Here is a 15,790-nt window from a genome sequence, read left to right on the forward strand (position 1 = left end):
TGCCCGATTGTGAATGGGATGAATTCCTTGCAAGTGGACTTTTTGTTTAACTCCCAAAGAGTTATTGTATCACACTGTAGGATGACAGGCATCATTGATTTCTTGGAGCTGTAAAACACATATTGAACATATTTCTTCACCATGGGCTTGGCCAGTACAAAAACATTGCTAGCAAAACAGGGAGGAGATATGCTTGTCTGGGCCATTCATAATGGGACTCACTGGCACTGCTGAAGCAGTCCATGTCTTGTTCACTCTCTCGCTCTCGCTCTCACTCCCCCCCCTTCTTTCTCACCCCCGTCTCTCTCTCTCGCTTTCTCAACCCCCGTCTCTCTCTCGCTCTCTCTGTGTGTGTGTGTGTGTGTGTGTTTGTGAGATAACATTTATCTACTGGCCACTGTGCTCAGCCAGGGCTTGACTGTAGACTGTATTTGGATCTAGTCTTAAAGCCCTGTAAACTACTGTAAACTATAAATTGCTCTCCTCTCTCAATCCAACACACTCACACTCAATTCGTGCAAATATGTTCATATTTCAGCAGATTTTGTGCGTTTTTATGTGGCTTAATTCATGTGAAAGACACATTTTGTGCAACTTAATTCGTAGGAAAATATACAAATTTTTGTGCGACTTCATTCATAGGAAATATACTTTCTATGGGGGGGACAAACTTTGGAACAATCTTTTGAAAGTTATTAGAGCAATGCATGATGGGTAATGGTGTTCTACACTGCCTTTTTTTTGTGTCCCACATTTTTTTACCCAAGAAGGCAAAGGTAACTGAACTAAATGACTATCGCCCCGTAGCACTCACTTCTGTCATCATGAAGTGCTTTGAGAGGCTAGTTAAGGATCATATCACCTCTACCTTACCTGACACCATAGACACACTTCAATTTGCTTACCGCCCCAATAGATCCACAGACGATGCAATCGCCATCGCACTGCACACTGCCCTATCCCATCTGGACAAGACGAATACCTACGTAATAATGCTCAGCCTTCAACACCATAGTACCCTCCAAACTCATCATTAAGCTCGGGGCCCTGGGTCTGAACCCCGCCCTGTGCAACTGGGTCCTGGACTTCCTGACAGGCCGCCCCCAGATGGTGAAGGTATGAAACAACACCTCCACTTCGCTGATCCTCAACACAGTGGCCCCACAAGGGTGCGTGCTCAGCCCCCTCGTGTACTCCCAGTTCACCCATGACTGCGTGGCCATGCACACCTCCAACTCAATCATCAAGTATGCAGACGACACATCAGTAGTAGGCCTGATTACCAACAATGACGAGACAGCCTACAGGGAGGAGGTGAGGGCCCTCGCGGAGTGGTGGCAGGAACATAACCTCTCCCTTAACGTCAACAAAACGAAGGAGCTGATTATGGACTTCAGGAAACAGCAGAGGGAGCACGCCCCTATCCACATCAACGGGACCGCAGTGGAGAAGGTGGAAAGTTCTAAGTTCCTTGGCATACACATCACTGACGATCTGAAATGGTCCACCCACACAGACAGGAGGCTGAAGAATTTAGTCTTTGCTTCTAAGACCCTCACAAACTTTTACAGATGCGCAATTGAGAACCTCCTGTCGGGCTGTATCACTGCCTGGTATGGCAACTGCACCGCACGCAGCCGCACGGCTCTCCAGAGGGTGGTGCGGACTGCCCAACACATCACCGGGGGCACACTGCCTGCCCGCCAGGACATCAACCACCCGAGCCACAGCCTGTTCACCCCGTTATCATCCAGAAGGCGAGGTCAGTACAGGTGCATCAAAGCTGAAAAACAGCTTCTAACTCAAGGCCATCAGACTGTTAAATAGCCATCACTAGCTGGTTACCACCCGGTTACTCAACCCTGCACCTTAGAGGCTGCAGCCTTATATTCATAGACATGGAATCACTGGCCACTTTAAAAATGGAACACTAGTCACTTTAAAAATGTTTACATACTGCTTTACTCATCTAATATGTACAGTGAGGGAAAAAAGTATTTGATCCCCTGCTGATTTTGTACGTTTGCACTGACAAAGACATGATCAGTCTATAATTTTAATGGTAGGTTTATTTGAACAGTGGAGAGACAGAATAACAACAAAACAATCCAGAAAAACGCATGTCAAAAATGTTATCAATTAATTTGCATTTTAATGGGGGAAATAAGTATTTGACCACTCTGCAAAACATGACTTAGTACTTGGTGGAAAAACCCTTGTTGTCAATCACAGAGGCCAGACGTTTCTTGTAGTTGGCTACCAGGTTTGCACACATCTCAGGAGGGATTTTGTCCCACTCCTCTTTGCAGATCTTCTCCAAGTCTTGAAGGTTTCGAGGCTGACGTTTGGCAACTCGAACCTTCAGCTCCCTCCACAGATTTTCTATGGGATTAAGGTCTGGAGACTGGCTAAGCCACTCCAGGACCTAAATGTGCTTCTTCTTGAGCCACTCCTTTGTTGCCTTGGCCGTGTGTTTTGGGTAATTGTCATGCTGGAATACCCATCCACGACCCATTTTCAATGCCCTGGCTGAGGGAAGGAGGTTCTCACCCAAGATTTGACGGTACATGGCCCCGTCCATCGTCCCTTTGATGCGGTGAAGTTGTCCTGTCCCCTTAGCAGAAAAACACCCCCAAAGCATAATGTTTCCACCTCCATGTTTGACGGTGGGGATGGTGTTCTTGGGGTCATAGGCAGCATTCCTCCTCCTCCAAACACGGCGAGTTGAGTTGATGCCAAAGAGCTCGATTTTGGTCTCATCTGACCACAACACTTTCACCCAGTTCTCCTCTGAATCATTCAGATGTTCATCGGCAAACTTCAGACGGGCCTGTGGGGGAAAAAAGTATTTAGTCAGCCACCAATTGTGCAAGTTCTCCCACTTAAAAAGATGAGAGAGGCCTGTAATTTTCATCATAGGTACACGTCAACTGTGACAGACAAAATGAGAAAAAAAATCCAGAAAATCACATTGTAGGATTTTTAATGAATTTATTTGCAAATTATGGTGGAAAATAAGTATTTGGTCAATAACAAAAATTTCTCAATACTTTGTTATATACCCTTTGTTGGCAATGACACAGGTCAAACGTTTTCTGTAAGTCTTCACAAGGTTTTCACACACTGTTGCTGGTATTTTGGCCCATTCCTCCATGCAGATCTCCTCTAGAGCAGTGATGTTTTGGGGCTGTCGCTGGGCAACACAGACTTTCAACTCCCTCCAAAGATTTTCTATGGGGTTGAGATCTGGAGACTGGCTAGGCCACTCCAGGACCTTGAAATGCTTCTTACGAAGCCACTCCTTTGTTGCCCGGGCGGTGTGTTTGGGATCATTGTCATGCTGAAAGACCCAGCCACGTTTCATCTTCAATGCCCTTGCTGATGGAAGGAGGTTTTCACTCTAAATCTCACGATACATGGCCCCATTCATTCTTTCCTTTACACGGATCAGTCGTCCTGGTCCCAAAGCATGATGTTTCCACCCCCATGCTTCACAGTAGGTACGGTGTTCTTTGGATGCAACTCAGCATTCTTTGTCCTCCAAACACGACGAGTTGAGTTTTTACCAAAAAGTTCTATTTTGGTTTCATCTGACCATATGACATTCTCCCAATCCTCTTCTGGATCATCCAAATGCACTCTAGCAAACTTCAGACGGGCCTGGACATGTACTGGCTTAAGCAGGGGGACACGTCTTGCACTGCAGGATTTGAGTCCCTGGCGGCGTGGTGTGTTACTGATGGTAGGCCTTGTTACTTTGGTCCCAGCTCTCTGCAGGTCATTCACTAGGTTCCCCCGTGTGGTTCTGGGATTTTTGTGATCATTTTGACCCCACAGGGTGAGATCTTGCGTGGAGCCCCAGATCGAGGGAGATTATCAGTGGTCTTGTATGTCTTCCATTTCCTAATAATTGCTCCCACAGTTGATTTCTTCAAACCAAGCTGCTTACCTATTGCAGATTCAGTCTTCCCAGCCTGGTGCATGTCTACAATTTTGTTTCTGGTGTCCTTTGACAGCTCTTTGGTCTTGGCCATAGTGGAGTTTGGAGTGTGACTGTTTGAGGTTGTGGATAGGTGTCTTTTATACTGATAACAAGTTCAAACAGGTGCCATTAATACAGGTAACGAGTGGAGGACAGAGGAGCCTGTTAAAGAAGAAGTTACAGGTCTGTGAGAGCCAGAAATCTTGCATGTTTGTAGGTGACCAAATACTTATTTTCCACCATAATTTGCAAATACATTCATTAAAAATCCTACAATGTGATTTTCTGGAAAAGAAAATCACAATTTGTCTGTCATAGTTGACGTGTACCTATGATGAAAATTACAGGCCTCTCTCATCTTTTTAAGTGGGAGAACTTGCACAATTGGTGGCTGACTAAATACTTTTTTCCCCCACTGTATGTGCTTTCTTGATCAGGGGGACCTTGCGGGCGCTGCAGGATTTCAGTCCTTCACAGCGTAGTGTGTTACCAATTGTTTTCTTGGTGACTATGGTCCCAGCTGCCTTGAGATCATTGACAAGATTCCTCACCGTTCTCATGATCATTGCAACTCCACGAGGTGATATCTTGCATGGAGCCCCAGGCCGAGGGAGATTGACAGTTCTTTTGTTTTTCTTCCACTTGCGAATAATCGCACCAACTGTTGTCACCTTCTCACCAAGCTGCTTGGCGATGGTCTTGTAGCCCATTCCAGCCTTGTGTAGGTCTACAATCTGGTCCCTGACATCCTTGGAGAGCTCTTTGGTCTTGACCATGGTGGAGAGTTTGGAATCTGATTGATTGATTGCTTCTGTGGACAGGTGTCTTTTATACAGGTAACAAGCTGAGATTAGGAGCACTCCCTTTAAGAGTGTGCTCCTAATCTCAGCTCGTTACCTGTATAAAAGACACCTGGGAGCCAGAAATGTTTTTGATTGAGAGGGGGTCAAATACTTATTTCCCTCATTAAAATGCAAATCAATTTATAAAATTTTTGACATGCGTTTTTCTAGATTTGTATGTTGTTATTCTGTCTCTCACTGATCAAATAAACCTACCATTAAAATTATAGACTGATCATTTCTTTGTCAGTGGGCAAACGTACAAAATCAGCAGGGGATCAAATACTTTTTTCCCTCATTGTATATACTGTATTCTATTCTACTGTATTTTAGTCAGTGCCACTCCGACATTGCTCGTCCTAATACTTATATATTTCTTAATTCAATTTTTTTACTTTTAGATTTGTGTGTATTGTTGTGAAATGTTAGATACTACTGCACTGTTGGAGCTAGGAACACAAGCATTTCTCTACACCCGCAATAACTCCCAAGTGGCGCAGTGCCACTAGAGATCCTGGTTCAAAACCAGGCACTGTCGTATCCGGCCGCGACCGGGAGTCCCATGATGCGGTGCAGAATTGGCCCAGTGTCGTCCAGGGTAGGGAAGGGAATGGCCGGCAGGGATGTAGAGCATGGCGTTTGCAACGCCAGGGTTGTGGGTTCGATTCCCACGGGGGGCCAGTATGAAAAAAATATTAATAATGTATACACTCACTAACTGTAAGTTGCTCTGGATAAGAGCGTCTGCTAAATGACTAAAATGTAAATAACATCTGCTGTGTATGTGACTGATTTGATTTGAAAACAAATGTGTTAAAAACCCAATATTGTTAATCAACCAGGTTGTCACCAAAATAATTATAATATAATAGTAGCCTTACATAGTTAAAAAATGTTTTCCAGAAAGGCACTTTTTCGTGTAGGCAACAGTAGGCCTACCCAATTTTCTTCATAACGCATGTCTTATTTCATGAAGCCTAAATTACATAATTTTCTTCATAATGCAATTAATACAAGGCTCCACTTTTTTGTGTACATTACACAATTTCTTTCATAATTTATACAAGGCTATGTCGAATTTTATGAGGGTTGTCAGATTGGAGAATATTTTTTTTGTGGTATCGATGAAGATATTTGATTGGGGAATGGGGATACATTTATATGATGGGAAATTATAATACACACCATAATACACGCACACAAACACTTACCCACATATGTGACCGACCGGCTCACTCGATTCGGTCTTAAGTAGCAACATTTGAAATTGTGTTTTTACATTAGATAAAAGTAGAGACTTAGAGCTAAAAAAAATTTGTACACTACAGTTGAGGAACAATGGGAAAGTAATTATGCTTTGAAAGTTGATAAACCTTTAACCTCACTTTTTAGAAAATGGCCCTTGAATGTTTTGGTACCTACTGGAGAGCTCTTCTTTGTCTACACCCATTCAGCATCGTTCACACCCTTTTAAGCTTTAGCCCCACCCGTCTCTTTAAGGATTCACATGTGAGGCTATGTACTAAACAACCAAAGATTTCAAGACTAAAGGCTGGCTTATACTACAGGTATCTTAGTAAATTTTATCTGGAGTGCCAGACCACTTGCTCTGGGCGTTCATAAACTCAGAGCGTTGTCAGATTGGCCGTTCGTCAATTTAGAGCATTTTGCTCTCGGAGCATTCAGAGCGCACACTGGACGCCCTCGCCAAAAAGTAGGGTTGATCCGAGCGTTCTGACCTAACAACAGCAGTCAAGCACCCGAGCTAACTGGCTAATGTTGGCTAGCTACTTCCAGACACAAATGAGAGAACAGCGCACTCTGACCATTTTACTCACCCTAACAGAGCTGGTTAGGCTGTTTTTATGTTATCCAGAGCGTTGGTGACTGCAAATGTGCTGCTGGCAACAATTTAATTACGCTTTTTTACCGACACCGGCCATATTCAACGTGTGTTGAGCGTTCGTAAATTCGTCCGTTATTCTGCGCTGTGGCACACTCAGACGAGAGTGCTCTGAAATCGGAGTAGATAGCCAGAGCGAATTTACCAGCTACGTCTGTCAACAGTTGTCGCAGTGACATCATAAACATTCTATTGAAATAGTTACTTGCATAGTGGAGTCTTTTGTTTAGACGTAGCTAGCTAGCTAAACAATAAACCATAATCCCAACTCATAACGTTACTACCCTGCATGAATCTGCAGGTAGCTAACCAACCAGGTCCAATGTTAGCTAGCTAACATTAGGCTATAACTAGCAATGCAAATGGCTCTGAATTTTTTTGAATATTACTACACAGATTATACACGTAATGTTAACTAGCTAGCCAGCCAGCTAAGGTTAGCTAGCTAGCTAACAGTACACTTTAACTTGAAATGAAAATGAATTTCTGACAAAATTAGAGGTGTGTAATATCTGAAAATGAAGCTAGCTCTCTTACCCGTATACATGGATGGACGCTTCTCCCTCTCTGTCATGGATGTTATGTTTGCCCTTAATTTGAAGATGTTATCCGGAGACAGGTGTTTTATACAACAGCCTTCTGTGTGTTTTCTTTTCAACTCCGTCTGCATATTTGCAATTAAATGCCAGAATTTTCTACAACTCCTTAGCCATCATACTCTAATTCCACTGATTTCAAAACTCGGTCCTCCAGAAAGTGGAGTGCAACACTGATGCTGTTCTACTACGTGATATCTTTCAAAAAAAGCTGCGTTAGAAAGGATTACCTACACATACTGACCAGCTCATATTATAGACAGAAGCGTGCTACATGGCAGACCAAACCGAACTCATCTCTCGGCATGTCGAGCTCACTCATTATCTCAGCCAATCATGGCTAGCGGGAAGGTTCCTGTCTTTTTCCATGGCTAAACCAACTAGGCTTGTAATTTAACAATTGTATTAGTATTTACAGATGGCATACAATTTTGTTATTAAGGCACATGAAAGTTCACATGTTCCAGAAGGCATTTCTGCCAAAAAACGCATTTTGATTTAAAAAACAGTTTATGTTCAAATGGCGCTCCTGTGAAGTAGTGATGCACGACATACGCCTAGTTTCCTGAAACGAGTCCAAAATCGAGACCAAAATCGAGCTCTTTGGCATCAACTCAACTCGCCGTGTTTGGAGGAGGATGAATGCTGCCTATGACCCCAACAACACCATCCCCACTGTCAAACATGGAGGTGGAAACATTATGCTTTGGGGGTGTTTTTCAGCTAAGGGGACAGGACAACTTCACTGCATCAATGGGACAATGGACGGGGCCATGTACCGTCAAATCTTGGGTGAGAACCTCCTTCCCTCAGCCAGGGCATTGAAAATGGGTTGTGGATGGGTATTCCAGCATGACAATGACCCAAAACACACGGCCACGGCCAAGGCAACAAAGGAGTGGCTCAAGAAGAAGCACATTAAGGTCCTGGAGTGGCTTAGCCAGTCTCCAGACCTTAATCCCATAGAAAATCTGTGGAGGGAGCTGAAGGTTCGAGTTGCCAAACGTCAGCCTCGAAATCTTCATGACTTGGAGAAGATCTGCAAAGAGGAGTGGGACAAAATCCCTCCTGAGATGTGTGCAAACCTGGTGGCCAACTACAAGAAACGTCTGACCTCTGTGATTGCCAACAAGTCATGTTTTGCAGAGGGGTCAAATACTTATTTCCCTCATTAAAATGCAAATCAATGTATAACATTTTTGACATGCGTTTTTCTGGATTGTTTTGTTGTTATTCTATCTCTCACTGTTCAAATAAACCTACCATTAAAATTATAGACTGATCATGTCTTTGTCAGTGGGCAAACATACAAAATCAGCAGGGGATCAAATACTTTTTTCCCTCACTGTATATATATATATATATATATATATGTATGTATGTGTATGTATGTATGTGTGTGTGTATATATATATATATAAAAAATAAAATAAAAAATAAAATAATTGTGGGTTCGATTACAGGCTCAAAATGGCCAGAAACAAATAACTTTCTTCTGAAACTCGTCAGTCTATTCTCGTTCTGAGAAATGAAGGCTATTCCATGCGAGAAATTGCCAAGAAACTGAAGATCTCGTACAACGCTGTGTACTACTCCCTTCACAGAACAGCGCAAACTGGCTCTAACCAGAATAGAAAGAGGATTGGGAGGCCCCGGTGCACAATTGAGCAAGAGGACAAATACATTAGAGTGTCTAGTTTGAGAAACAGACACCTCACAGGTCCTCAACTGGCAGCTTCATTAAATAGTACCCGCAAAACACCAGTCTCAACGTCAACAGTGAAGAGACGACTCCGGGATGCTGACCTGGGCAGAGTTGCAAAGAAAAACTCCAGTGTCTGTGTTCTTTTGCCCATCTTAATCTTTTCTTTTTATTGGCCAGTCTGAGATATGGCTATTTTTTTTTTTTTTTTGTGTTCACGGTCACTTTGCTCTTCTGGACCTCAGGGTCATCTGGGCTCGGTTTCCCAAAAGTATTTTCAGGCTAAGTTAATCAGAACCTTTTATAAGAGCCTCTTTAAATTTCCGAGCCGTTTCCCAAAACCGTCATTATTAACGTGCACTTGAAATCGCTCTTAATCTAACGCCTGCCTCAGACCACTCATAAAACAGCTAAATGTGTCGTTAGATCACCGTTTGCCCTCCCGTGTTACTTTACACACAGAAAATCTCTGCTAAACATAGAATGACAACCTGGTCTCAGAGCCTTTCATATTATTCTGTATGTAAATCCGGGACACAGCCTTTTAGTATGATATGTTACATTTAATGCTCTGAGACCAGGTTGAGAATTAAGACATTATCTCTCTCCTTGTGAATGCCAAAAACTTCATAGGTTAATGTAAATCGCCTAAAAGTTTCCACTGTTATAAACAAGCGAAGCAAGGATACATTGAAAAAAAATATGAAAACCGAGATAACCAAATTATATATTAGCTACATTGTTAGGCTAAATATTGACATCACTTTTATGTATCTGCAATTGATAGACCTACCTAGTATTAAGCCATTAGGCTACATCTGAGCCGCTTCAATATTTGTATCTATTAGGCCTATAGAGTACTATTATCTAAAAGCTCACACATTTCACTGTAGCCTAACCAATAATCTAAAGGTCAACATATTAGTTCCATGGCAACGCTGCTTATCTTGCTACTTCATGGTTAATTATTTTAATTATTAAAATTGTTTAACTGTTTAAAACCTGTTAAATGTAATCGAAAATGTAAGTTATGTAATCCCCAAAAGTAATTATTTATCATGAGAGGGCCATAAACAATAACTAGTAATACTGCATACTCCAAAAAATCTCACCTTTCTGGTAATATTTTTAATAAATTGCTGAGGCGTAGTCACTTTTGAGGACACAAGCTCAAGTACACAGTACAAATATGATAAAAAATATGAAAATATGAAATATTTTGAATGATGTATTTCCTATTCAACAAAACTGAAAAGGCTTGAAATTACATATTTGTTCTAAATATAGTATAATCAATTTATAAAAAGACTAACTATAAGATGTCACCTTCCTTATAACTGTAAAATACATTATTTGTATATTTAGTGTTAGAGAAAATGTGCATATTTTCTAAAGGTCTCTCTTGATCAAAACATCTGCCCCTATCGCTGTGAATTTCTCACAGAGCTCTAGCTTGGCTTCCTGAACTCGTTAGGAACTCACCATTCATCTCATATTAATCTTGTTCGTCTATGACAAACAGAAAGTGTTTTTTGTTTAAAATCTATCAATACTTTTTAGACTACTGTCTATTAGTCAATCTCGGAATGTGCTACAGCGATGAAACCACTCTCTCCTGCTGCGTTACGATGTAAGGATTCCAGGCATATGCGTTGTTAGTGGCTTCTGAATAACTGGTCAGGGTATAGCACTTTCCATTCAGCTTCAGGCAACTTTGATGTAAGGCTTGATCACACCTGTAGTGACTACTTCTATCTGTCACACCCATTGTTGCTAATCCATTGTTCATTAGATACATCAATGTAATTACACCCAACACAATGTTGAAAAACAGAATGCTTCCCATCACTAGATCACATAACTAGACGTGAGCAGGACGTGATCCCAACGCTCCAACCAGTGTAGCGGAAGAAAGTGAAAGCTGCAACAGGGACTCTAACCAGGGCTCATATGTGGCAAAGTGAGCTCTAACGGCCGTTGCCATGAAAGTCTAGTAGGCCTCTGAGCAGAGGCAGTAGGCCTACAATGCTGGCATATGCTTTGTTACAATAGCCTAAGTATATAACATGATTGACACGACCGTAATAATCATCATGAAACGGCCTTGGAAGTGCAATAAGTGTAAGCCGACATAATTCATTATTTTACATTAACCTGTTTAACTGCATTGATATGGCTTAATTGATCATAGTCCAGACTCGTTATAGTTGAAAATACCATGCAGTTGCACCAGGGGAATTTAAACCAAACAGATTTTTTTTGCATGTCTTCTGTTTCCCCACATTTATTGATGAATTAATTTCCCATCATGAACATTTATCCCCAATCAAATACCAAAAAAAAAGACAAATCTAGCTTTATACTCCAATCTGGTAACCCTCATATAATCCGACATAGCACCAGTATCCCAAAGTATTAAGCGAAAACAAGCATAGAAAACAGCATTGGCATTAATAAAAACAATAAACAAACGTAAGGCTACTATTATATTATACGTTTTTCAGTGACAACATGGATAAACAATATTGGGTTGTTAACAAGTTTTTTTTTTATATAAATGATAGTGTGACTCAAAAAAAGGCAGTGTAGAACACCATTGCCCAAAATGCATTACTTTCCCCCCAAAAATGTATTTTCCTATGAATGACGTCGCACAAAAATGTGTGTATTTTCACAAGAATTAAGCCACACACAAATGCACAAAAACACAAGAAAACTGCTGAAATACTTTTTGTAGATATTTGCACGAATTGAGTGTGAGATTGTGTTGCTCAATCTTACATTGGTTTCAAGTTCCCAAAGGCCAGAGCAGGCTTTACGATAACTTACAGTATCTAGAGCCTATCTTCTCTAATTTATTAGAGGCTGATCCCATCTCTCTCAGAAATCTGATCCTTCCCTTGTGTGGTGCCTCAGTAAATTGACTCCCCCTAATCCAGTCTACTGCAGCCTAGATAACCAGACAGCCAGATCCTTAATATCACCCATTTGGTAATAATACCTTCCACAATTAGGGTTATTTACATTTCAAAAGCAAGCTAATCTTGCATGCACAAATGGATATCTCCATGATACCTAGCTACCGTTGTTTTTGTTTTGATGGGACATTCCATGCTATGAGGTTATAGTGGATGACAGAGTGAGAGAACCTAATCTTACTGGACATCTGTAGCTAATACTCATATGGAGCTTTGATGTTTGCACACAGAGATACAGTATGTATCACAAGGGCAAGGATTACATGTCACACTCTCCATCAGAAAGCAACCGAACATGCATAGTTAATCTACTGCTTGGTACTTGATGTTAGTTTTGCTTGGTTTATGATGTTTCTGCCTGCCCTATATTGTAAATGACTACTTACTTGCTATTCTTGGCGGTGGAGACCCATTATAGCTGTGCATCTTCCATATGGGCTGGCCCAGACAGAGGCTCCTCAGAGAAAACTAGCTAATGCAGGAGCCCTTTTGATAGGTCAGGGCTGAGTCCCAAATGGCACCCTATTCCCTATATAGTGCAATACTGTTGATCAGGGGCCAAAGGGAATAGGGTGCTATTTGGGATGCAGCCCAGGTCTCATATTGGCCCTCTCACCAGCCTCCTCACGGCATAACTCTGGATAACCAGAGACAAAAGGCTGGTGAATGAGACGATAGCTGCCTGGCCTCTGAGGGCTGTCTTCTCCAGTCAGAAGTGGGTGGTACTAATGGTGTGTGGGAGAACGCTGAACGTATTAATCTATCCTGAGAAGTGGAATGGAGACAGACATTTGTTATGAGTATAATTTCTGGTATGATGTTGTTTATTTCCAAACGGCTCTATGTAAATTTGATATTGATGTGTCTTAAGTTATTCTTAGTCCCCTGTAGTCCCCTGTAGCTCAGTTAGTAGAGCATGGCGCTTGCAACGCCAGGGTTGTGGGTTCGTTTCCCACGGGGGGCCAGTATGAAAATGGATGCACTCACTAACTGTAAGTCGCTCTGGATAAGAGCGTCTTCTAAAATGACCCCAAAAATATATATATAACATTCTTCCAAATGGGCGAATAAGTCATGGGATTCGTCATACTGAAAGCTGCTGTATAAGTAGGGTGTTTTCCCCATAGAATTGATATGAATTTGATTGGCACGAGGTTCTTCCAAGGCTACAGTTGTAACCAGTTTGTTTGCCGCTCGTTCTCTCCAGGATACTTGGAATGTTGTTGATGTTTTGGTCAATTGCCATTTTCATACTCAGTGGACTAGCCCAATCTGATGATGTATGGCTCTTAACTTCTATTTATAACTTCTATAAATCTGATATCAGAGCTGAGTTGACATTGTTATAAATTAGAAGTGCCATTTCCAGAATGTTATTTATCTGGGTTGATGAATTTGGCTTATACGGATGGTAGATAACATCTCACATCAATCACCTCTGATGCAATCAAATATTTTATAAGAAATGTCCAACAAATACAGATTGATATGCTGCAGCCCTTCAATACCAAGTTACCCTCTCTTCTCTTCTCAGCATATTACTATCACTAGGGAGATGGTTGATCTGTATTCCCTTGTCTTTAATGCCTTGTTCACACTGCAGGCCTTAATGCTCAAATCAGTTTTGTTTTTCAAATCCGTTTTTGGAATACTGACTGTCCAAACAGCAAGTTACAAGTGACCAAATCAGATTTGTGTGTGTTCAGACTGACATGGCTACGCTAGTTGTCATAGTAATGGTGAGTGTGTGTGTACTCAGAAGTTGTTTTGTAGCAAGCTAAGGTGACAACAATGCCTGCCATGGAAGTCTCCCTGTTGCTTTGAATGTTTGAAATCATAGTGTAAGAACACTTTTAAAGCCTCAAAGGATAAGATGATGCAACTTTCAAAATAAGTCAGTTTTGGCTAGCCACAGCAGTCAACTAGCTAACTAGGTAGCTGTTTAGCCTGCTAGCACATTCACCCATTGTTTGTAAACTATTAACAAGCTAGTTAGCTAGCACATGTTCTTGTCAAACTGTCAACAGTGTAGCTAGCAAGCAACAAGATAGGCCAAATAACAGTGTAGAAATCACTTAAGGGCAAATAAATCAGATTTGACCTTTCAGACACAGGTCACATGGCCAGGAATCAGATTTGTATCTTATTTAAAACCACCTACGAAGGTGGTTTGAAATGTGGTGTGAAATATCTGATTCCATGTGCTTTTTTTTGTCTGTTTAGACTGCAGGAAAAATATGAGATTCAAATCGGATATGCAATTATTTTTTATTTGAGTCACTTCAAACTGCCAGTGTGAACAAGGCTTGGTCTTACCATTCAATTAAACAAAGCCTCAATCGATCTGCCAGAGGTGCTTCTCTGAGGCCTGAGCCATGGCTTGGAATAGATTTCTGTGTTGTGATTGAAACTATCGATTTGGAAGGGTCATTTTCTTCTCCCCCCTTGGCTGCTCCACTGTCAATAAGAGCAGTAGAACCTTACCTACCTGCATGCTGCTATCAACACCACTGAGATGGAGGCTACTGTATCACCTCAGTCATGGACAAACTGCTTTCTCTCTCTCTGCAGCCAGTTCTCTCTTTGCTGTGTTTTGTTTACCATTTCATGTGTTTCCTACTGGTTCACCCAAGCTTGGTGTACAGTAAGATATTGCTGCTGTAGAGGGGTCCAGGCTGCATCCCAAATGGAACCCTATTCCCTATTTAGAGCTATGGACCCTGGTCAAAAGTAAACTAAAAAAAGGTGCTATCTTGAACCTAAAATAGTTATTCCGCTGTTACCATAGGAGAACCCTTTTTGGTTACAGGTAGAACCCTTTTCGGTTCCATGTAGAGAATCCTTTCCACAGAGGGTTCTACATGGAACCTAAAAGGGTTCTATTTGGAACCAAAAAGCATTCTACCTAGAACCAAAAAGGGTTATCCTATGGGAACAGCCGAAGAACCCTTTTGGAACCCTTTTTTTCTAAGAGTGCAGTGCACTATATATGGAATAGGGTGCCATTTGGAACGCAAGATAGGTGATATACAGTAGAACCAGAGGAGTGGCCTATATCCATGTGTTAATAAAGCCAACTAGCATTCTAATGTGTCTGTGATGATTAGCTGTGGCAGAACTGGAGGTATCCATCAAATCAAATCTAATTAATTTATAAAGCCCTTTTTACAGCAGATGTCACAAAGTACATATACAGAACCCAGCCTAAAACCCCAAAGAGCAAGCAATGCATGCCATGATGACAGGCTGCTGTGCTAGCAGAGAGGATAAGGAGACTATTGCTAAGGAATGAATGAAGAACACTGAGAGACACAGGCACAGCGCCTGAATTATAAATTGTAAGCAGCGCTGCAGACATAAGCTTTAATATCATATGTCAATAATGAAATGTTCTCTCTCATTCCCCCTCACATACATACATACATACACACACACACACACACACACGTAACATATTGCTTCCAAGTACTGCTCTGTGTAATCTGATGTCTATTTTCTTCTGTTCTCAGTTTGTCTGGAAGTGGAGATCACCCCCACCCAGGGAGAGATCAGTGTTGGAGAGTCCAAGTTCTTTCTGTGTGAAGGTAAGCTTGCCCCTGTATCATTATATCATTATATCATCTCGTTGGAATTATTTGGATCCCATTGTGCAGTACTGCATATACACTGTGACCTTTTGTGTCCTGTCCTGATATGCTGTGTGTAGACCACAGTTGTGAGGCCACTAGACAGGAACAAGGTAGCTGTAACCTTTTCAAGGATAACAGAGTACTATTTCTTATAAGGT

General features: G+C 41.6%; 1 protein-coding gene across 13 annotated transcripts in view; it reads left to right on the forward strand.

Moving 5' to 3' along the window:
• The window catches only part of LOC121559508 (neural cell adhesion molecule 1), a 120,085-nt gene that overhangs the window by 66,939 nt on the left and 37,356 nt on the right, over window positions 1–15,790 (forward strand). For all 13 annotated transcript variants that reach the window (XM_041872746.1, XM_041872753.1, XM_041872754.1 and 10 more), the window contains exon 2: window positions 15,513–15,587. In XM_041872746.1, coding sequence (XP_041728680.1) covers window positions 15,513–15,587 — 75 coding nt within the window. The remainder of the gene's footprint in view (window positions 1–15,512; window positions 15,588–15,790) is intronic.

The sequence above is a fragment of the Coregonus clupeaformis genome, chromosome 5 (assembly GCF_020615455.1).
Source record: "Coregonus clupeaformis isolate EN_2021a chromosome 5, ASM2061545v1, whole genome shotgun sequence".
NCBI lineage: Eukaryota > Metazoa > Chordata > Actinopteri > Salmoniformes > Salmonidae > Coregonus > Coregonus clupeaformis.